At 41.6% G+C, this 23,536-nt stretch overlaps 1 protein-coding gene and 1 long non-coding RNA gene across 3 annotated transcripts in view; both read left to right on the top strand.

The window, feature by feature from the left end:
• efl1 (elongation factor like GTPase 1) overlaps positions 1-23,297 on the top strand; it is a 136,226-nt gene extending 112,929 nt beyond the window's left edge. For both annotated transcript variants that reach the window (XM_078260588.1, XM_078260503.1), the window contains 5 exons: positions 2,744-2,873; positions 3,625-3,751; positions 4,879-5,083; positions 19,108-19,634; positions 23,041-23,297. In XM_078260588.1, the coding sequence (XP_078116714.1) occupies positions 2,744-2,873; positions 3,625-3,751; positions 4,879-5,083; positions 19,108-19,634; positions 23,041-23,282 (1,231 nt within the window). In that variant the 3' untranslated portion in view covers positions 23,283-23,297. The remainder of the gene's footprint in view (positions 1-2,743; positions 2,874-3,624; positions 3,752-4,878; positions 5,084-19,107; positions 19,635-23,040) is intronic.
• On the top strand, positions 11,331-12,320 carry LOC144521936 (uncharacterized). The gene is made up of 2 exons (XR_013502370.1): positions 11,331-11,599; positions 11,942-12,320. It is a non-coding gene; the product is annotated as an uncharacterized LOC144521936 (long non-coding RNA).
• Positions 23,298-23,536: the final 239 nt, after the last annotated feature.

Raw genomic sequence — 23,536 nt, 5'->3', positions numbered from 1 at the left:
TCCATGCACAAGGCAACTGTCTGCTGTGATTTTACATGTCTGTAATAAAAGCAGGACAGTCACGTACTATCTGTTAAAGTCAGTTGGACAGGTGAAGATCACATTGCCAGTAGCCTACCGGTTACAAACAGGCTTGGTAGTGAACAACACGGTAATGCAGTGCAGATTCAGTGTTTTTGGCTAAACTAATCAGAGAATATTCAGTTAAAACACATCGGTAATGCATTTTCCCCTCATTGTTCTCCGTGAAGTTAGCTTGAAGTGAATAGCCCCGGTGTGTTTTATGTGGACTAACTGTTTCACACTCCATTTAAAAAATAGCCTTTTAAATGCTTGTCAGCAGCAGGTCCTATGGCCCTGTGTGCTCTGTTTAATTTAGCATACAATTATCACACCAGGCATAATTCAGTTTTTAATGAAAACTCAACTCCTGGCTGTTTTGGAAGAAGGAAATAATGAGAGTAACAGGTGAACTAACTTTAAAGTAGTAAGAAACTTTAAAGTGTTACATTTAAGAATGGAATTTGGACCAAAGATCTGGGGAGATCTTGGGATCCCCCCACCTGACTGCAACTAACAATTATTTTCATAATGGATTAATCTACCCATTATTTTCTTGATTAATCATTTGGTCTATAACTAAATTAGAAATTGGAAAACCTAGAAAAATGTACTGCCTAAACCCCACAATATAGAATTAACTTTAATGTAAGACCAAGTAAAGCAGCACACTGTCACATTTGAGTACCTGGAGTAAAACCATTTTTGGCATTTTACTTGAGAAAGGATCGGCTAATCATTTCAGCTTGACATCTGTCCATGTTTAAAAAACACTTAGCTATCAACTGATGTTATTCCATGTGTCTGTGAAGGGATTGAGATTCAGTGGCAGAGGTCTGAAGCCCTCTGCTTCAATGTGTTATTGTTCATATTAATATTTACAGCGTCTCTCATGGATTATATCCAACCTCGCTCTGTGCTGTCTATAAGCCGTGCCTCCTCCAGGATAGATTTAAAAGCAGAGCAAGGACATGAATCAGGGGAGGCAAAATATATTCAGTTTTGCTGAATACGGCTTTCAGCACATACATGTCTTTTTTTAAATTTGGGTTAAGAGGCAACTTCTCTCATAAATTTGAAATCCGTTCCCTGTGTGAAGACGGTTTTATGTTGGCCCCCTCTTTTCTGTCAGCAGCATATCTCAGAAACAGTTGACAAGATTATGTGAATGTTTTAGTACAAAGACAAGTCTTTGGGCAAGGACCAGTTGGTTTCATTTTGGAGTTGGTATGGACAATTACAGTTTATTCTTTTACTCATAACTGTGACAGTAATTGAGATATAAACTTGATTTCAAAAGACGTGTGCCAGAAATGTCCTCATTCAGATTTCTTTGACATTGTTGTGTAGTTTATCCATTACCTTGTCTTATTTCCAAAGCCAGCAGTAGCTTTCACTGCAGTGTCAGCTGTGGTCTGCAGAAGAGTACTTGAAAGGGGAATAAGATAATTTTTTTATTGATGATGGATCAAGTTTATGTCATGCGTTTCTTGTTTCATCGTAAACAAAACTGATCTTTCTTTTGAAGAAAAAGGTCTATCTCTGTAGGGATCCTTTCTATAATGTAGCCAAGACACTTAATACTTAATAATCACTTAATAATATGAGTCTGTCAGTGGCAAAAACAGCGGAGTTTAAAGGTGCGCATTTGCCCAATAGCCCAATATTGACTGCAACCGTCTTGCTTAATACTGGACCAATTTCAAAGATTGTTGTTCAATCAGTCACTTACAAAAAAACACATGGGGAAATTACTTAGAAGTGGAATAGGAGCATTTTGTTATTGGTGATGGATCAAGTTTATGTCAGACATTTTTTGTTGTTTTCTTGCTGACTCTTCCTGCTTGCTTGATGGCTTTCCGTAGTTAGTACTTTAATTTAGTGTGATAGTGGTAGTATGATAGTGGTGGGTTTGTATGTCCTGTTTTTAGCCATGCCAGTGGCGTGGTTTTAGGGATGGTATTGTCAGTTGATCCACCACTTTGGTCCAAACTGAAACATCTCCACAACTACTGGATTGATCCCCACTGAATTTTGTACAGACATTGGTGGTCCCAAGGAACACATTCTGCTGACTTTGATGATTCCCTGACTTTTTATCTAGTGCCACTTTGAGGTTACGTTTGTTGTTTTGTGTGAAATATTGGGTGGATTGCCGTGAAATTTGATTCAGATGTGAGATGTACTGATTAATAACATTTACTTTCATCTTCAGGTCAAAATTTCTGTTAAAACTAATGACATTCCCATCAGCCTCAGCTATAGTTTTTGAGCTAGTTAGCAAATGTTACCTTATGGCTGCAGCAAATGATGAATGCATATTTATTTTCTGGTTCAAAGGATTAATTGCTTTTTATCTGACCAACACTCCAAAAACCAGAAGATATTAATGTTACTGTCAAATATGACAGAGAAAAGCATCAAATCCTCATATGGGGGAGGCAAAATAAAATAGCTTCTTTTTTGTATTCCTTATCAATTGATTGTTCCAGCTCTGCATTAGCCGCTTAACATCACCATATTAGCTCTTACTCTGAGTCTTGTTTCTATTTAAAAATGTATTTAACTTTCAGTTCTCAGGTTATATATTTAGTCATATATCAAACTGGCATGAAGCTGATGGCGGTCTATGGAGACCAAATTATCTCATTAGTATCATTAACAGGATTTTTACTTTTTAAAGGTTTGCTAAAATAGAGATTAGTGCGTCCAAGCCCATCATTCCATTCAGAGAAACAGTGGTACGTCCCCCAAAAGTGGACATGGTGAACGAAGACCTTGGGAAGCAGCACAAAGTAGCCATCATTCACCAGGTCAGTCTACCGCACATTTACTGAACTGCAGTCCACATCAATAAATAACCAGTTCATAAAAAGCTTTGCTAACACTTTATTTGACAGGGTGTGACGTGCCATTATAACTGACATGACAGCCAATGTAAAAACCAACTACTTCATGACAGTTCAATGTGATGTCAACACATAAAGCTAAATAGTTTCATAAAGTCTGATCATTACGCCTGCTATGATGTATAATTATGTTATGTTGTCTAGGTTAATGCAAAGTTGTCATAACAAAGACATTGACAGGCTATATTTTCCTGTTTAATGTCAAGTTGTCATAACACAAACATCTCAAACAATGCCAACTTTGCATTAAAAGTGTCATAATTTACCAAATGACACTTAATGACAACAGTCATGAACATTCAAAAAGACTCCTTAATGTTCATGATAGGTGTCATATCATAGTTATGATGGTGTCTTATACACACCCCTTCAAATAAAGTGTTACCAAAGCTATCTGTGTTTTCTGTTTTACAGTTGTGTGTTGAAATGACATGTTTTACATTACCAGAGCAGAATAATTAGGAGAATCAGGCAGTTAGACAGAGCGGTGGAGCAAGTATCTCAGATAAACCTAACCCTGAACATTTACCCTGAGTAATCATCTCTCAGTACAAATGATTGGTTTTCCAATATGCCTGTGTGTGTGTGTGTGTGTGTGTGTGTGTGTGTGTGTGTGTGTGTGTGTGTGTGTGTGTGTGTGTGAATGTGTTGCTAGGTGAAAGAAGAGGCCTCTCAGGGTCGTCCGTCTGACACCCTCCATGTGGACCACAGTGGACTGGTCACCCTCACAACTCCCAACAGACTGGCCACCGTCAGCGTCCGGGCCATCCCCCTGCCACAGGGTAAGACCTGGACACACCAAGCAGGCTGAAGCTCTCAGTATACACTAAAGAAACTTGCTTATTTGTTGTGTTAGTGCTGGGCAATATATCGATATTATATTAATATCGTGAAATGAGACTTATTCAATTCAATTTTATTTATTGTGTTAAATCATAACAGGAGTTATCTCAGGACACTTTAAAGATAGAGTAGGTCTAGACCACACTATAATTTACAAAGACCCAACAATTCCCCCAAAGAGATAGCATTTGGTGCGACAGTGGCGAGGAAAAACTTCCTTTTTACAGGTAGAAACCTCTAACAGAAATACGCTCTTGGTGGGTGGCCATCTGCCGCCACCAGTTGGGAAACAGAGACACAGATATAGAGAAATATGATTCATAATAATTATAGCAGTTGGTATGATTAATTTGAGATATGAATTAAGATAATAGAACTTTGACTATAAATAGTAGTTGCAGTGCAGTGCGTAGCAGGGCGTCAAGTAGGACCACGGCAGCAGCTGCAACCACAATCCAGGTGCCATCCCAATCCAAGGAAATCTCCCCAGAGCTAAGTTAGTAAAAAGAATTACTGGGACACGAATGCCCTCAGATGGAAAGAGAGAGGAGCACAGTGTGTCAAAGGAAGTGCCCCCGGCAGTCTAAAACTACAACAGCATAATTATGAGCTGGTCCAAGGCAAACCTGAGCCGGTAGATGAATCTGACAACTATGAAGAGAAGCAGAGAGAAGAAGGGGGTGCTGTGTCTGCGGATACACACCCTCCCATATCAATATCCTATTTATTTCTACATAGGCGGTTTTGGAAGGTTCTATATAGTTAAATCTTATCAAATTGTTATCAGCACCTCTGTGATGATTTTCAAGTTTTTTTTACTGCTGCATTTTTTAATAATTAGGTCCCAAAGTCATACCCCATATGCATACGTAGATATATAGGAACGTAGGAAAACCGGCGGGCTGTGTCAGGGAAAGCAGGTTAAGGAGCACTGAAATAAAACCGCTCACGTACACAAATACTAGATATGATTTGTAAAAACAGATTTTCTGCAATGAATGAAACTATAAACAAAGTGTCGTAATTTCGCTCTTCCATGAAACAATGTAAAAAAAAAAAAATTCAGAGGTGACCTGTCTGTTGGAGAGCAGCACGGAACTGATTCGGACTCTGGAGCAGGTGAACATGTCCCTGAGGGAGGGGAAGAGTCTGGACGTCAGCCCCAGGACCCTGGAGGCCATCACTGGACTCAAGGCCCAGCTGGAGAGCCTGCTGCAGGGGAGGAAGTGGAGAAACGCTGTGGAGCATATCTGGGCCTTTGGCCCTCGCAGGTGTGACACGGACATTATTCAAATTAAACTTAATATGCTCTTCCAGTGATGGGAGACAAAGTCCTCGTTCTGTGCCAAAAAACCTACCAACATTTAGCTGAAGCTTATATGAGGCTTAACACTAGAGTTAGCCAGGTTTAGTAGCTATCTTCCAAATTTTCCTCTTTGAGTTACTAACCTCCCTCGCAGCTCAGCATAGAAACACACAAAATAGAAAGATGGAATTTCATACTTCATTTAAAAAGATGAACTTTGATAAATAAACTCATGACATATTTCCCCAGAAGAAGATACATTTTTTATTGTCTTCCTATTTTAAACACACAGAACAGACAAACACAATTGAACAAGAACAACAACCCTCTCCCACAAAAAAGAAAGAAAAACAAACAAAAACAGAAATCACACCTTGCCTAGTCGCTTTCCTTTAATTCTTGTGATGTTGAGGTCATTAGGACTGATACTTGTGCTGCTGCGTTTTCCATAGGTCTATAGTCGATTACTTGGCTGTGTTAATCCTTGCTGTAGAGAGCTCAAGCATAACTATGTCCAGAAAATCGCCAACCACTGTTTTATACAAAGCGAGTGGCGGGGGGGCCAGCATTGAGCTATCATTTTCTTGGTCGCGGTTGATCCAGCTAGCCAAATTTTTCTTCTGTCTCTCAAGCAAGGGGGTAAGCTTCTCCTCGGACCACGTAGCTCCTATGGCGCCATTTTGATGCTACCAAGCCATCACCTCCCGTTAGCATTCCATTGACTGACATTCATTTTGGCACCACTTTGACAGCGAATAACTTTACATCTGAAGCGTTTGAAGACTCTATTTGTCCATTGTTTATTTCTAAAGAAACACGACAACGTATAAAAGGCTCCATTAACTTGTACCTCACGTTATGGCTCCGTAGCAGGCGTTTTTTGTAAAAAATAGGCTAACGATTGTGTCATAACCACGCGACTTACTGTCACACAGTAGAGAAATTACCGTACAGTACAGGAGAAGCGTGCAGGCAGTTTCGTCTCACATTAGCTGTTTAAGTGTAATTACTAATGTTAACTAGCATTTTAGTTAGCAATAATTAGCCCGTGCCTATGTTATCTCCTTACATATACCTACGCTCGCCGTCTCTGCAAGATTCGGAATGATTGAGATTTCTCTTGGCACAGCTACCAGAAGACTTACAACTTTCAGACAGGTTGCTCACGGCACATTTACGTTGTCTCTCTCAGTTGGAGGCTGCGCAGTAACGCTCAGTCATCACCGGAAAAAGTGCTTCTAATATCCTTCACTGGTCTCCGTCCAGAGCAACGGGATCTGTTGGTCCATTATATATATGTCAATGCTCTCAAGTAGGTGTAATTGTCCCAAACTGTCTCCCAATTAATTACATTCCCCTCCGAGCTCAACTCTCGCTCCCATTTCTTTAGTATTGGGAGTTCTCCTACGGATACTTGCATCAGTTTAGCATAAATCCCGGACACTAATCCTCTCACCGGAGAATCAATAAGCCATTTAATGATTGGATGCGTCTCAAGACTGTTCCCCCATGGTACTCATAACATAACATTTTAGGGCTGATCTTAAGCGAAGATAAAGGAAGAAGGATGTCCTAGGGACCTCAAAGCTAGCTCTCAGGTCTTCAAAACTTAACATACCTTCATCATTGAATAGCTGGTCTAGAGTATAAATACCTCTGTCACTCCACTGGTTATAAACAAAAGGTTTGTCACCAGACATTAAGTGTATGTTGTGCCAAATTGGGGTGTTCAAATGCCACTTATTGGTGTAGCGTAGTTGCTCCTCCACCTGTTTAGAGTTAATGTGTTGGTAATAACAGGGCCATAGGCTAGCATACACTTTTTTTGGACACACACCTGTAAAGGTAAGGCCTTGCAGTTTTAGACTTCCAGTGAAGTTTTGCTCTATTTCTCTCCATGGGACTGTAGATGATGGGTCCATTCACACTTTAAAGGGCCCGTAGCTGAAAGGCTCTGTGATACACTTTAAGGTTGGGGGAGGGCCAGGCCTCGCGTGTTTGTGCTACTATGAACTATGTTCATTTTAACAACCGCAATCCTGGACCGTCGTGATGCCAGCAGCGCAGACCAATTGGCCAGATCCCTTTGAATACTACTTAATATAGTTTCATAGTTGTCCTGGACAACTCACTGTAGGGATGCGTGTATGGTGATGCCCAAATATGTAATTTTGCTTTGGGTTGGTATTGTAACACTAATGGCTGAAGCCACATGCCTGTTATTCAATAAAAGATTAGATTTATTCCAGTTAATTTTATAGCTGGAGATTGAGCCAAATTCGTTGAAGATCTTAAGAATTTTTGGAATAGAGTCCTCAAGATCAGAAATGTCAACAAAATATCGTCCGCAAATAATGATATTGAGCTGCTATTGGATTTAATCTGGACATTACATATTTTATTTTGCCTTATGGCTTGAGCTAACGGTTCAAGAGAGATTGCAAACAGCATGGGGGAGAGCGGGCATCCCTGTTGCGAGCCCCGCTCGATGGGAAATGGCTGAGAGTGCAGCTTGTTGAGACTATGGCCGTGGGATTTGCATATAAAGTACGTACCATGTCAATGAATTCGGCCCCCAAACCAAGCCTCTCCATTACTTGCCACAAGTAGTTCCACTCTAGGCGGTCAAAAGCCTTTTCTGATAAAACTGCTGCCGTTGTTGGAAGGTTTTTGGCTTCTTCTATTACATTAAATAATCTGCGTACATTGTCTGCAGCATAACGCTTGGGTATAAAACCTGATTGATCGGGGTGGACTAGCTTCTCGATAAAGCGTTCTAAGCGGAGGAATAAAGCTTAATATCAGTCCCGATGAGGCTGATGGGCCTGTAATTTGAACAATCCGTAGGATCTTTGCCCTTCTTTGGCATAACGGAGATCAGCGCAGTGTTGGTTTGTTGGTGGAAAGTACCCTTCTCTATGGCTGAAGTTAAAGCTTGTAAAATGGTAGCTCCTAATATGTCAAAATACTGTAGAATAAGTTCTGATGGAATTCCATCCAACCCTGGTGTTTTCTCTTTTTTAACTGTTTTTAATGCAGATTTAAGTTCCTCTTACGTTATAGGTCGACCCAATTCTTCTGCCTCCTCTGGGTCAAGAAGAGGCAGATTTAGCTCTTTTAGGAACTCCTGGCACTGTGTCGGATCTGAGTTGCAGGAGGACTCATACAACTTTGAGTAGAAGGATTGAAAAGTTGCGCTGATATCCTTAGGATTTGTTGAGATACCTCTGTCTGTGCGGATGCTGTGAATAGTAGCTCTGGATTGGCTTTGTTTTAATTTCAGAGCTAGCAATTTGCTTGCAATGCAGGAGTGGGTGAGGTGACGTGTGGAAAAGAAGGTGTAGTCCTCACTAGTAGGATTGTGCATCCTCCATGCATCTGAAAGATGGTGGGATTCCACAACTGCTTTGAACATCTGATATATGTTTCTGGGCTTTGGTGTGATTGATACCTCATCTATCCTGATTTAAATCTAGTACTGCATTCATGTCTCCCCCTATAATTAGTGAATATTCATTGAATTCATTGGTTAGGCGCGGGAAAAAGCTTTCATCATATGTAGACGGTGCATATATCAAAACAAAGGCTATTTTCCTACTCCTTATCGTGGTACATATACAAGCTATTCTGCCTGATAAGTCTTTACTGCTTTTGTCTACGGTGAGGGCGCATTTCCGTGACAGCAACACAATGGAGCCCTTGGTTTTGGTGTCGTCACTAGATGAGGCAGCAACCTTAAAGTATTTATTTTGTAGACGATTTACATCTCTTTTACGTAAATGTGACTCTTGTATGAGCGCCACATCTATGTTCTTCCTTCTTAAATAGTCCAGCCCGTTTAGCCCCCTGATGTTAACTGAAAGGATTGAAAGCTCAGCCATATTCAAAATTTACACGCAAACATGTCTCGAGTACCCTACCGTAATTTGCAGGTGAAACATTTTTTGTAAAGGGTGAACTGTTAGCTCTAAGCAAGGTGTGACAAAAACATAAAAAATAAAATAAATCCTCTAACCCTCTGAGACTGCAGACCCCCTCCCCTATTTGTAAGATGCTTGACCACATCAAACGCAGTTTGCGCAAAACTCCAGCTCAAAACTACAACTCCTGTCTTAAGTCACAGGTCAATTGAAACAGGTCTTGTGAATTCTTATGTTAAACATGAACAATATTATAAACACCTTCGAACAATTTCTGGACTAAGCTATGTGAAAAACAGACCAATCTAGTTGGAGCAATAAGCAGATTATGAGCTGAACAGACCATATCCCTCATGTTCTTTCAGTCTAGCTTAAATGTCAACAAACATAGACTGCAAACTGACCAGCCAGCATTTATCATGCACCTTCAGTCTGGTTAAGTGTCCCTTTAAAGCTCGGCTTCAAAACTTACATACAGTATCCTTAGGATTACCAGCCAGTATTTATCATGTATTTTCAGTCTGGTTAAGTGTCCCTTTAAAGCTTAAGTTACGAAACTTAAATAGTGCATCCTCAGGATTCATCATGTTCCCTATTTTTCAGTCCGATTAAGTGTCCTCAAAAATATAGATTATAGACTGAGTAGCCAGCATTCATCATTTCTTACAGTCTGATTAGATGTCCCTTCAACGGTTGGTTTCAAAACTTACACACAGCGTCCTCCAGTCAAACTTGGTACAGTAGCCCAAATACCGTTAGTCCACAGGTGCTGAGTCCTCCAATCGCGGCCCGGGCATCGAACGCAAAGTCTCACCGCTGTCCTCCGGTTCCTCGCGGCGCGGGGCGTTCCGTGGATGTAGCGCGTCCTCCTCCTCTTCTAATTCCGGCCAGAAAACACCCGGGTCCGCGGCTGCAGTGAAGGTGAACTCTCTTCCTCCGTGGGTCACTCCCAGGGCAGCGCGGCAGATGAACGAGTCCGAGTCGCGTTCAGCGTGCAGCTCGTGCTGCATCCCCTCAGGCGTCCAAAGCCGCTGGGTCTTGAATGTGACGCAGTCAGATTGGTCCGGCTCACATACTATGATTTCCTGCATCTCAGGTTCTGCCCCGATGTGTTGCTGCGAAGCATTAATTTTGGCTAGCACTCCCTTCACTGTGCTATATATCACTGATTTAAGCGCATGTAGCTGCTTCTCCAAGACCCGGTCGATTAATTCCTCCATGTTAGAGAACGTGTCCATATCAGTTGCTCCGTTAGCCACCACTCCATTAGCCACCGACATGCTAGCTAACGAGTAGACAGCCCAGGCGTCAACGAGACCCGCTTTTTCGTGCCTGCAGGCGTTTCACCGAGTCACCGTGACAACAGACCAAACGTTTTGGCGTTGAAGAAAAAGTAATAGACCTGGTTATTTAGTGAAAAGTGGAGTCGAGTGTCGGAGCTCAGTCTATTGCAACCATTGCGGGTGCCGGTCACGTGCTTCTCCAGAAGTTATAACTTTGAAATCAAAAGTAAACCTTCAACACTAATGTGAATGTTCTGCTGCTGAGTTTAAGAGTTTCACTTTGAAACAGTTTCTAATTATTTCCAATTGCTTTGTCATTTTTTTCACGCGCTATTAAGAAACTCTCAATAAATTCTACCAGATGCTCAAAGGGCATAATTCCTCCCTTTGCTGGCCACTTGCTGAAGAAATTAAAAGTGTGATTATTTAGTTCTGCTCTTGAATAAATTAATGAGAATTAGCTTAGTACTATTGTAATGGTTCATATGAAAGGTGTTGCTCAAAATAATGAACATAAAGACAATTATGACTAACTCTGTAGTTCACCTCAGCTCTAAGGAGAGTTTTAGCATGGCCCACAACTTTACTGTTTTGGTTCAGTCCCACGGCTGGCAGCTGTTTCAGTAAAAAAGCTCAGATAAAGCCACAGTACACTACCTGCCCAGCAGCAAACAACAGACGGACACAGTTAGAGACTAGCTGGTGAACATAACAGAGCATTTAGCAGCTAAAGAGACATATATTTCACTCGGGGTGGTGGAGACCAAAACACAGCTAAAAGAGAGTGAATATTGGACTTACATTCATCAGGTGGACACAAACATGAATCTGCTGGAGGGTTAAATAAGAAACTGTTTTGCTACAGCAACTTTATATGGTGACCATATGTCATTGGTGTGTTTATAGTAGGGTTATTATAGTGAACTAAAATGAAAATAAGCAGTGAAAAATAGTTTTATTAAACTAAAACTAAATGACTAAAATACCTGGCCCTGACAAAAACAAATTAAAACAAAATATATAAAAACTAAAACTAATGCTGCGTCTCATTTCTCTGTCTTAACCTTCCCCTTACCCCTACCCCTTAGTTTTGCCCGCTCACGTGACAGTAAGTGCTGTCCCAATACTCATTTTGGTCGAGGGGTAGGGCTAAGAGGAAGGGCTATATACCCCTTAACGCCAAGCAAGGACGAAAGCTTACTTGAAAAGCAAGGGGTATCCAGATACATTGCGCAACAAGGAAAATGGCTGCCAGGACGACCAGACAGACCCATAAATGTAAGTATTTTCGGCTTAAAGAATTGATTTAAAAATTACGATGGTCTTGTTTTGTGCTCTACACAGTCCTGTACATATATATTTGCAACCATATTTGTAATTGAAACGTTTTTAAAAATCGCTTCCTTGCTATGCTAACGCTAAAGTTAACGTTAACGTTAGCTACATTGCTTATGTGCACAACAGTCCCGCATTTCTCTGCCTTGAATGTAGACTACCATGCATGTCTACAGTGTTAACTAAACTCCATTAGCAGTGAATTTCGTTTGATATCGGTGTATAATACTACTTGCTTTGGAGACATCGATACGTGCTTTACATATACCGTCCTGTATCACACAGGGACGTCGGAGCAGCTGATCCACTTTCTGGGCTGAAAACGAGCAGAAGTTTCTGCGTTTATGTTGTAGCCATTCATTATTGTATTGGTACTGTATTGTAAACGTGTAATTCATTCCTGTTCATGCACCTGTACATTGTTGGTTATGATACAGGACACTAATGAAAGAAATGGGGTATGGAGGGAAAGGTTACTGGCCAACAGGGTCTGGAATTTCCGAATAGCTGTAGTTTTTTGTTTGTTTGTGGTCTTGTGTGTCTTTTTTTAGTTGTATACATTTGAGTGCCTTTTTTATATGTGTGTGACATGTAAGTTATGGTTCTAATAGTAATAATGTTTACTTTATTGGGCAATAAAGACAGCTTTTTGTTAACAAAGAAAGTGTTTCTGAACATCAATGACATTCAAAACAGTGATAACTGAAACATATATACAACACACCATGCAGTGTGTATACAAATATTTATTGCAAACAGACCTAAGTATGTATGATGATGTGACCAAGTGGCGTCTCATTTCATAGGGGTATGTTTTCACCCCTACCCCTTACCACTCGTTTTCGAGGGCCAAGGACTAGGGGTAAACTAAGGGGTAGGGGTAAGACAGAGAAATGGGATTCAGCCTAAACCTTTCTGAAAAACTGAAACTAAACTAAAACTAGCAGACACACTTTGGAAACTAACTAACACTTTGGAACTTAAAGGTCCAATATGTAATATAGTTACTGTAATAAATCCAAAAATGACCCCAATATGTCATCAGATATTAAGGAAACATGCTAAGTTGAAATAATATCTTTTCTGACATCATTGCTAATGCCAGTATTTTCTCCTTTTGAAATTTCCCTTCCGTGACGGAATTTCTGTTTGTGTTTTGGCCTGTGTGTTGGGGTTAGGGTTAGGGTTCAACTGCCCAGTTTGACAGCCAGGCTGGGTTGCCAGATATACCTGTAAAAACGTAAACCCAGCGCGCTACAGCTTTAACGTTAGTACAGCCATGAAAGCAGCACTCAAACGAACGGGATCAACGGAGATAAATTCTACATGACATAAAAAACGGCATGTTTCTAACAGTTGCGTGACCAGAGACATAACAAACCCTGGGTAAATATTGGAGATGTATTTGAAAGATGGAGACAGCTTAGAGCCCAAAAGGATGCCGAGTTGGTTAATTTCCTCCTAAACAGGTAAGCATTAGCTTCGGGCTAATTAATCACAGCTACAAGGGACGGGCATTTTATGTAATTTAAACATTTGTGTACTCACATTGAATTATATAGCTAGAGTATCCGAGTTGGTTACTCGCAAAAACAATTGAGACACAGCCAGTAAAGGGATCCCGACTGGTCCTGGCTAACAATGCCATGCTAACCCTGCTAACTGCTAACGTTATCAGAGGGCCAGGCAAGCAATCCACAGCTGTTTACAACGTGTACAATGGTGAGTTATTTTAAGCCAAGAGAGGGAGGCTGTGAATTGGGAAGGGAGGACCGTGAGTTTGCAGTGTGTTTAGCAATTGTTGCCGCAATTGAAGCCAATGAAGTGTGTTCAGTCGGGTGGAGTAGGACGGCAAGGTAGTGGTGTTTTTAGTAGTTCCTATCCTGGCGTGTGGAGAGGACAACGAGGTGGTCGGGTTTTTAGCGGTTCCTACTGTAATTCTAAGCTGAAAAAGTGTGCCTGTCAGTTGGGTACAGAGCTCCGCGTGAGCACGGGCTTTTATGACTGTCAATATAGCCAGGCAGGTGAGACGACTCTCTCCAGTATTTTGAATTTGTACTGCAGTAACTATTTTAAACACTAGCTGTCAGTATTACATATTGGACCTTTAACTAAAATATAATTCAAAAGTCAAAAATAAAATAAAAACTAAAACTATAATAATTGCAGTAAATAAGCACTAGTGTTGGCTTAAATGATTTGTTGTCCTAAGAAAGTCCTCCGGAGTGAAGCTGTCACTGTATGAAAAGTGGGATTTTCGTCAATAAGCAGCACTGTAGATTGTCGTGGAAGTTCAGGTTTACGACTGCACACGGCAATTTGCAGGCAACACCGAAAACTGCCATGAATTGTCAGAATTTTATTTAAATTTAAAACAATTGATTTCAACAATTAGTTTTAATCAGGCTTTGCCACATAGGTAAAATGTGCATTCCATGCAAACAACATCACAGTCTCCTAGAGCTCAACCACTGTGCGTAGTGGCATGACTACAGTGACCTTTTCTTTGGTCTTGCTTAAATGCACAGTGGATGTCTTAACCACACATCTCCCAGCAATGCGCTCAACAGGCAGAAATTATGCTGGGTATGACGTGTCTGTTCCCTGCAAAATCCAAACTTCTATTGGCTTTCCAAAAAAAATGTCTGTCGATTGAGTAAGTTACATTCAGATATGTTACCCATTTGCATGTCATGGCAAAACAGTCAATTTGAGTGACACAAGGGTACATCTGATGATACATTGTCAACTTTGCATGTCTGTCAGGCTCATCCAAGATTGTCCAGTGGAATGGAGACAGAGGCACCACTGTACAGTTTTCTAAGAGAAGTCTTTCTGCTGACACCAAAACACTGTGCTTCACATAAAGCATATATCAGCTGTGTCATTGCATGACAAAGTCCCAACCATTTGTCTTCCTAAAATACTGGCAAATTCAGCACCATATTCCTATATGTCCATGGCATATGAAGCTGTTAGCTCTGCTGAAATTGCCTCATAATCTGGACTTCAATTGTCCTATTGTTGTTATTAAACTTTCCCAGTATTCCATTAAAACGCTCAAATGAAAAACACCAAAAAGAATAAACTGGTCCGTAATCTAAGACGTGTCGTTTTACTATTGACCCCCTATTTATTTTTGGTCTCCCGTCTCAAACGGCTCACTGTAATTCACCTCCACACCAGTCTGTGCGCTGTGCGCTCCCTGCTGGTTAATCTGCTATTTTTCTTCCCCCTCCCCCCGCCTTCACTGCTTTGATTTGAAAAATGGCGGAGGCAGATGAGTACTCCGAATCAAGTCTGAGAATTACACCAAATAATTTCTAATAAGGGAAGAAGTTCCACTCTCTCGTTACTTCCGGCTTCTGAACTGGTTGCAGTTCCACCAGAGTTCCATATAGGGGGCGCTCACAGGCCAGTGCAGAATGAATGGGACTCTATGGCGCTATACCCCTCAAAATCCACTTTTCTCAGGATATCATTTTTTGACTAGTAATTTGAATGTTGCATTCAAAAGGGGAGGCTAAGAAAATACACACTGCTGGGTGTTAGATTTTTTTAAAGTGGCTTTTTTTTATAAAAAGCCTTTTAAAATGTCAATGATGTCATACACATATACAGCCAGAGATACTCCTTTACGGCAAGTTCTGAGTCACTTCCTTTGTTCTCTCGAAGCATCGACAACACAGCTGACAGGTTAGGCTCTCCCTGTTAATACACGTGCTAGAAAGGGGTTTGCAAATGTTTTAAAGACCACGCCGAAATATTCACTCTGACATTCTGGTTCTGCTTTGGATGCCGTCAAGCGGGATCTCCGATCGTAATCAGTCCTTCACTGACCAATCAGCATTCATTAGCAGAATGCTAGCGTGTTATGGGCAACAACGACTCAACCTGTAAGAAATTGAAAGGACACAAGTACCCGTTCATTCAACTTTTTGACCTATAATCCATGTTGAACTTGCAAAAACTACAATCAAATCTGAGATTTCTCAACGACAATCAGGCGAAAGAGACAAATTTAGCCGTCTAGCTCCATAGAGTCCCATTCATTTAGCACTGGACCGCGATCACCCCCAGTGGAACTCTGGTGGAACTGCAACCAAATTCGGTACAATGGGGCTGAATAGGGAGTGGAACGGCTTTCCGTAGACAGGCTTTGATTACACCAAAAGCTTCCAAAGTATGGGAGTTTTTCAGGCGAACTGCTAAAAGAGTGGTCTGTACACTCTGTCAAACTTCACTTGCTTATCACGGCAGCACAACCACGATGCACGAGCACCTAAAAAGGAAACACACAGGAGTTGTTCAAGATGCGCCCACAGAAAAGGAAAAGACAACGTAAGTATATGATTATTAATGAAACGGCGAGCTAGTCTGTACTGTTTATTAACTCTTGAGAAGTACAATGATTGTCTTTGGATGTTAAACAGGCTACTTAGACTTTGGCAGTAATGTTTTAAACCCCGCCATGCACGCAAGTGTAAACGCGAGCAGCACAGCTGCGTGCCTGCCTGCTTTCAGCGTGATTCATTATTAGGCAGAGCTAAGCGGAGCCAGTGTAAATTGCTTTATAAAAAGTGTATTTTTTTGGTCTTGTAATTTACAGGAAACAGTACACCGTCAAAGAGGCAAATTGTAGGCGCTAAGGGAAAGATTTAAAAAATATGCTTTCATTGAATGCATTTCATTAATTCTGCTCTATAAGGACATAGATACATTAATAGATACCGATCTTAACCGTACATTTTTTTTACAGACTAACCTCGCCTCATAACGAGCCCGTGACCTCCTATTTGCTCGGAGCTATGTCTGCAAGTCCAGATTTACATGATGCTGATAATGACGCCATTGTGTGTAAGTAACTTTTACTGTTTTATCCTTCCTTGTTTAATTTTACTGTGACTTACGTTTTTTTTTATTCATACCACTCTCATTTAATTGTTTTCCAGCTGCCTGCAAAACATATTACGAGACAGCACGCAGGAGCTTCAGGTATAAACAACCAGATCTGGCATCGCGGGCGGAAGCTGTGAAGAGTTCAGCTTGGAGTCGGTTGAGAAGAAAAGAGGGCAACGCACCACAGACGTCTGCAAAATGGACTGAATTCAGACAGAATGCCGCCAGTTACCAACCGCTCCGAGGCGGGCAGACAGTTGACGACGCTGTAGGATTTGGCTTCTCATGAGCGTGGGAGATGTGTTGTGTGCTGTGTGTCTCCTATGCTTTGTAAATAGTTTTTTTCTGATTGCGTTTGTGTTTCGTGTTAATAAAGCTCTATCTTTGAATAAACAGCACGTTCCTGGCAAATCATTTTCCTTAGGATAACAATGACATGAATATACATACGTACAACATAGCATATCATATGAATATGAATATTTATACAGTGGGGCAAAAAAGTATTTAGTCAGCCACCAATTGTGCAAGTTCTCCCACTTAAAAAGATGAGAAAGGCCTGTAATTTTCATCATAGGTACACTTCAACTATGAGAGACAAAATGAGAAAGAAAATCCAGAAAATCACATTGAAGCATTTTTAATGAATTTATTTGCAAATTATGGTGGAAAATAAGTATTTGGTCAATAACAAAAGTTCATCGCAATACTTCATTACATACCCTTTGTTGGCAATGACAGAGGTCAAACGTTTTCTGTAAGTCTTCACAAGGTTTTCACACACTGTTGCTGGTATTTTGGCCCATTCCTTCATGCAGATCTCCTCTAGAGCAGTGATGTTTTGGGCTGTCGCTGGGCAACACGGACTTTCAACTCCCTCCAAAGATTTTCTATGGGGTTGAGATCTGGAGACTGGCTAGGCCACTCCAGGACCTTGAAATGCTTCTTACGAAGCCAATTCTTAATGTTGCCCTTGCGGTGTGTTTGGGATCATTGTCATGCTGAAAGACCCAGCCACGTTTCATCTTCAATGCCCTTGCTGATGGAAAGAGGTTTTCACTCAAACTCTCACGATACATGGCCCCATTCATTCTTTCCTTTACACGGCTCATTCGTCCTGGTCCCTTTGCAGAAAAACAGCCCCAAAGCATAATGTTTCCACCCCCATGCTTCACAGTAGGTATGGTGTCCTTTGGATGCAACTCAGCATTCTTTCCCTTCCAAACACGACGAGTTGAGTTTTTACCAAAAAGTTCTATTTTGGTTTCTGACCATATGACATTCTCCCAATCCTCTTCTGGATCATCCAAATGCTCTCTAGCAAACTCCAGATGGGCCTGGACATGTACTGGCTTAAGCAGGGGGACACGTCTGGCACTGCAGGATTTGAGTCCCTGGCGGTGTAGTGTGTTACTGATGGTACCCTTTGTTACTTTGGTCCCAGCTCTCTGCAGGTCATTCACTAGGTCCTCCCGTGTGGTTCTGGGATTTTTGCTCACCGTTCTTGGGATCATTTTGACCCCACAGGGTGAGATCTTGCGTGGAGCCCCGGATCGATGAAGATTATTAGTGGTCTGGATGTCTTCCATTTTCTTATAATTTCTCCCACAGTTTATTTCTTCACACCAAGCTGCTTACCTATTGCAGATTCAGTCTTCCCAGCCTGGTGCAGGTCTACAATTCTGTTTCTGGTGTCCTTTGACAGCTCTTTGGTCTTGGCCATAGTGGAGTTTGGAGTGTGACTGTTTGAGGTTGTGGACAGATGTCTTTTATACTGATAACAAGTTCAAACAGGTGCCATTAATACAGGTAACGAGTGGAGGACAGAGAAGCTTCTTAAAGAAGAAGTTACAGGTCTATGAGAGCCAGAAATCTTGTTTGTTTGTAGGTGACCAAATACTTATTTTCCCGAGGCATTTGCAAATAAATTCATTAAAAATCCTACAATGTGATTTTCTGGATTTTTTTTCTCATTTTTTCTCTCATAGTTGAAGTGTAGCTATGATGAAAATTACAGGCCTCTCTCGTCTTTTTAAGTGGGAGAACTTGCACAATTGGTGGCTGACTAAATACTTTTTTGCCCCACTGTATATATATATATATATATATTATTATTTTTATTATTATTATAATGACCCAGGGTGACCAATAGCCTAACCCGTAACATACCTGCCAACCAATCACAAGTGATCTTTCTTGTTTAAAAGTAGTGGTTTCATCCAATACTGAGTGAGGAAATTCAAGCCAGGCCAGACATTCTCTGGCTAGTCTCTGTTGCTATTCATATGCTAATTAGAGCCATTCACACCTCCACAGGAGCTCTCCACATACGTCATGGTTCGTTTCCGTCAATATGTGGCACAGACGAACACGACGTTCACAGGCTGTAAATTGATGCTAACTGACGAAAATTAGGGGGATTTCTGGGTGTTTACGGGGACAAAAATCCCACTTTTCATGCATTGTGTACTGCATGAGGTTTCTATGAACACAAATGAATGATTTGTATTACCTTACATTACTGTGATTGACCATTTTGCTGTTTATTTCAGATATGGTCCCAACATCCTGCTGAACCTTGTGGAAGGCTACCAGCGGCCCTCGCTGTGGCAGTGTCTGGGCAGGGGAGACCAATCTGGCGAGGCCGGAGCTCAGGCCGCATGTATGCGAGACTTGGACAACAGCATCGTCAGCGGCTTCCAGCTGGCAACTCTGTCAGGGCCCATGTGTGAGGAGCCCCTAATGGGAGTGTGCTTCTCTGTGGAGAGGTGGGACATCCAGTCTGCAGCCCTGCCACAGCATCAGGACTCCTTGGAGGAGGACTCCTTGGAGGAGGACTCCATGTCCCATGGGGCTTTAACAGACAGCGGAGTGGAAGGAAGCATTGAGACATGGACAGCGGGGCCTTGCCAGGCCAGGCGCAGGACGCAGGCGGCCTCTGCAGACTGCTACGGGCCGGTCTCCGGTCAGCTGATCGCCGCCATGAAGGAGGCCTGCCGCCACGCCTTCCAGGCTCAGCCCCAGAGGCTCATGGCTGCCATATATACCTGCGAGATAATGGCCACTGCTGAGGTGCTGGGTAAGACTGCACTGTCAACTGATTTCTGCCACACAGTAATTATAATTACAGATAATTACTATATTAAATAGTAATTATGAATGATAGTGTATCTTCCCTGGTATTTATTCATTTAAATAGTTTTTATTTGACCAGGTTTTGAGATATCTGTCTCTGAAATGTATGCCTCCACACCAAACCAGTTCGCAATGCCCAATCCTAACCACTAGGCACCCCAAGAGGCAGAGGTAGGACCTTCCAACATACCTGATGAAAGAATCCCACCAAAAACTCTCAAAAAAGCACACACATCCCTCAATTTTAAGAACAAGATGTCCCGTAAATGTCAGCATTAGAACAACAGGCGAGCTTGTAGAGCTCAGTATTGACTGTCACTCCACAACTCTCCCTAAATTCCTGTCCTCTGCTTAGTCATTAAGATGAAAATGAGGCTTGAAATCCCGTTTAACGTGTTGGTAAACAATATCTCCAGGCTTGTTAGTAGCCACAGCAGCTCGTTACACAAAGAATTGCTTTGTCAGCCGAATCAGAGCAGGCCGATTAAGTGAGGCGTTAACTGAAACATATTCAAAAATATCCTGATTTTAAGCTCCAGCTGGCCGATACCTCTGCTGATGCTGATTCTTACTTCTGTCCAATAAGATTAGCTTCTTTAATGAGCTTTGTACCATTGGTTTGGGTTTATTGGAAAATCCCAATTTTTAAATGGTCCATTCAACTATGATCCTGATAAGCAACTCATTCTTTCTGATGTGTTACAGGAGGCTTTTGGGAACAAGTTTTAATTTTGGGGGGAAATCCTCAGATTTGAGTCTACAATCAGTATTATACCAGGGTCTGGGTGAAATTGGCTGCAGGGTGTCCATTAAAAAGTTATATAGGACACCTACTAACGAGTTGTGGTGAAACTACCGTCCTTCAGAGGCTCGTCCTCTAAACACCACAGGATGGCGCTAACACACAAGCTAAAAGAAGTAAGTTACACTGCCGCCATTCACTTTTCAGGTCACTACTTCAGGCTGCAGCCGACAGTACACATGGAGGATCATTTGTTCGTGAAAATCTTTTTATTGTTTTGGGGACCATGGGATGGCTGGATAGCTAGCTTGACTTGTTGTTAAACACACTGTCAGATTGTATTTACTGATTGTCACCCGTAACAATGTTATTGACTTGATCTTGCTAACGTTAGCTTTCTGGCTCGTAGCTGTCTGAGCAGAGCGGACTAGAAATATCTCCCGTTGCTAAGCGTGGAAAGTCATATCTAAGGTCTGTCCTATTCGTTGGAGCATTGAACAACGTTTGCATTGCATAAGAACCTTATACGGTGGGAATGATTAGTCAAGGTATTAGTCAAACCTAGTCTTGCATTGCCAGACCCTACCTCCACAGCGCTACGGAGGAGGGTCTGGCTAGTCCACACAGCATTCCGGGATGGGAGAAAAACATGCTCTGGTTTATTGGCATTTTTCTAAACCAATCACAATCTTGTAAGTACGAGACGCAGACCTAGTGTTCCTGCAAAATAGCCTCGGGAAGGAACTCGTTTTGGTGGAACGTGTACATTCAAAAGTTGTTTTAGTCGTGCAACAGAAAACTCAGATTGGACAGATAGTCTAGCTAGCTGTCTGGATTTACCCTTCAGAGATCTGAGGAGCAGTTAACCATAGTCCTCATAAATCCACTGGAGTTTAGAATGCCAACACAAAGAAGGCGGAAGGTGACGGACATCCGGCCGAAAAATTAGGGACATCCGGCGGTATTTCCGGCAGCAACGGAACAATCCCGGAAGTGGAACGTCGTGGAAATAGACTAGTCAAACCCTCAGGTGTTACCAGGGAAACAGAGTTATTGTTTTAAATGCAAAATGCATTAAAATAAAAATGAATGGTTCATAGGCCACAACGAATTTTGCTGGACGATAAATTGTCCCAGAAATTATTGCGATAAACAATAATTTTGTCGTTCTGAGACCATTTTCATCTAATATAATGATAATGGCATAATAATGCAGGTACACCTTTTCAAAGATCAATAAACTTTTATTTCTAAAGAATATATAACACTGGAACTGAAAGACATTTTAAATATCCACAATAAATGAACAAAACAACCAAAAACAGTAAATAAAATGGACCCTCAGTCTCTGTTAACAAAAAATGCACTGGAATAAAAACCAAACGCAATCAAAAACAATAAATAAAATGGAAATTAAAAACCACACACAACCAAAACAATAAATAAAATGAATGTAAACAAAATTGCACTTAAAAAAATATTAAACATTAAGGTTAAGTGGTTCACCACGGTCATTTGGTTTGAAGCCGAAGTGCTCCAACACTGCAGCTGTCGCGTTTGGCTTTAAAACCAATTCCATCTTTTTTTTTCCAACTCTCAACTAGCTCCCCACACAGAGACCATGCGGCTGACAAGTGACCGACATGAGGGTTCACTCCTCGTTACGCTAAGGAACCGACAGGGGTCATCCAGTCTCTTCGGGAGCGAGAGAGACGAGGAAAACAAACAAGCATGCAAATGGAAATTATCGCAGCCGGAAAAATTATCGAGCTCATTTTTATTTATCATGCGATTAATTGATTTATTGCATATCGCGACAGGCCTAATGGTTCATTAATTCCTAATGATGGACGCCTTGTTGGGCATAAACCCTTACTTAATGCATCTCTAGTTACATTCCCCAGAGACTACTGAAGGCATTCATTTTATTATTATTAATTAGACATTTCTCCAACTCAGTCAGTGTCCAGGTTGATAGAATCTACTTCTAAAAAGATGAAACTTGTTGCTGAAGTTTTCTGGCTATATTCTAAACTGCTAGTACCAGCTCTGCTCGGTTCGACTCGGCCGCAGTGCCCCGGCCTCATGTGTGAGGCAAGCGTGGCTGGTCGTCATAGCGACGCTACAGGAAACTGCCGCGACCTAACGCGACACACACACAGAACGTTGAATGTGTGTTGTTTTTGATTCTCGGCATGTGGCTGTTGCCAGAAGACAAATTTTGTTTCAAAAGAAGCTGGGGGCAGCAAAACAAACACTGCTGGCTAAACTATTTAAAAATGGCGGTTTTGTTCAGGACACCCCCGTCTGTCGCTAGCAATGATGATGCAGTGATTAGTGACAATTCTCTCTGACCAATCAGTTGTCTGCAGGTTTTCACGTCACCTTTTGGTATTGCCTCAGCTTGCTTGGAACCTTGACGGAGGTGATACTAAAAAAAAGTACTTTTTTTCATAATGGAAAACCAAAAAAGGCGAGTAGAGTCGAGCTGAGTTGAGCAGGTACCATATAGTGGAAAAACGCCATAAGCTACATGAGGGGATCTGTGTGTATGTGTTTTGCTGTGTATATCAGGTGTGTCCTGACCCTGCGTCTCTTCCTATACCAGGCCGAGTATATGGCGTACTGGGGAAGCGAGAGGGTCGTGTCCTCCATGAAGAGATGAAGGAAGGGACGGACATGTTCATCATCAAGGCTGTTCTGCCTGTGGCCGAGAGCTTTGGATTTGCCGACGAGATCCGCAAGAGGACCAGCGGATTGGCCAGTCCACAGCTGGTCTTCAGCCACTGGGAGGTGAATATTATCTATGGTGACACTTTATTAGAAGGGGAGTGCATAAGACTGACATGACATGACGCTGTCATAACCAAGACCTAACACTGTCATAACATGATGCTGTCATAACAAGACATGACACTGTCATAACCAAGACATGACACACATCAGGAAGTCTTTGTGAATGTTCATGACTGTTGTTATTAAGTGTCATTTGGTAAATGATGACACTTTTAATGCAAAGTTGGCGATCTTTGAGATGTTTGTGTTATGACAACTTGACATTAACAAAGACAACATAACTTGTCATGAATATTATTATTATAAAA

Source organism: Sander vitreus, chromosome 1 (assembly GCF_031162955.1).
Source record: "Sander vitreus isolate 19-12246 chromosome 1, sanVit1, whole genome shotgun sequence".
Taxonomy (NCBI): Eukaryota; Metazoa; Chordata; class Actinopteri; order Perciformes; family Percidae; genus Sander; species Sander vitreus.
Note: the sequence above shows the minus strand (reverse complement) of the source record. Positions and strands in the feature narration are given on the sequence as shown.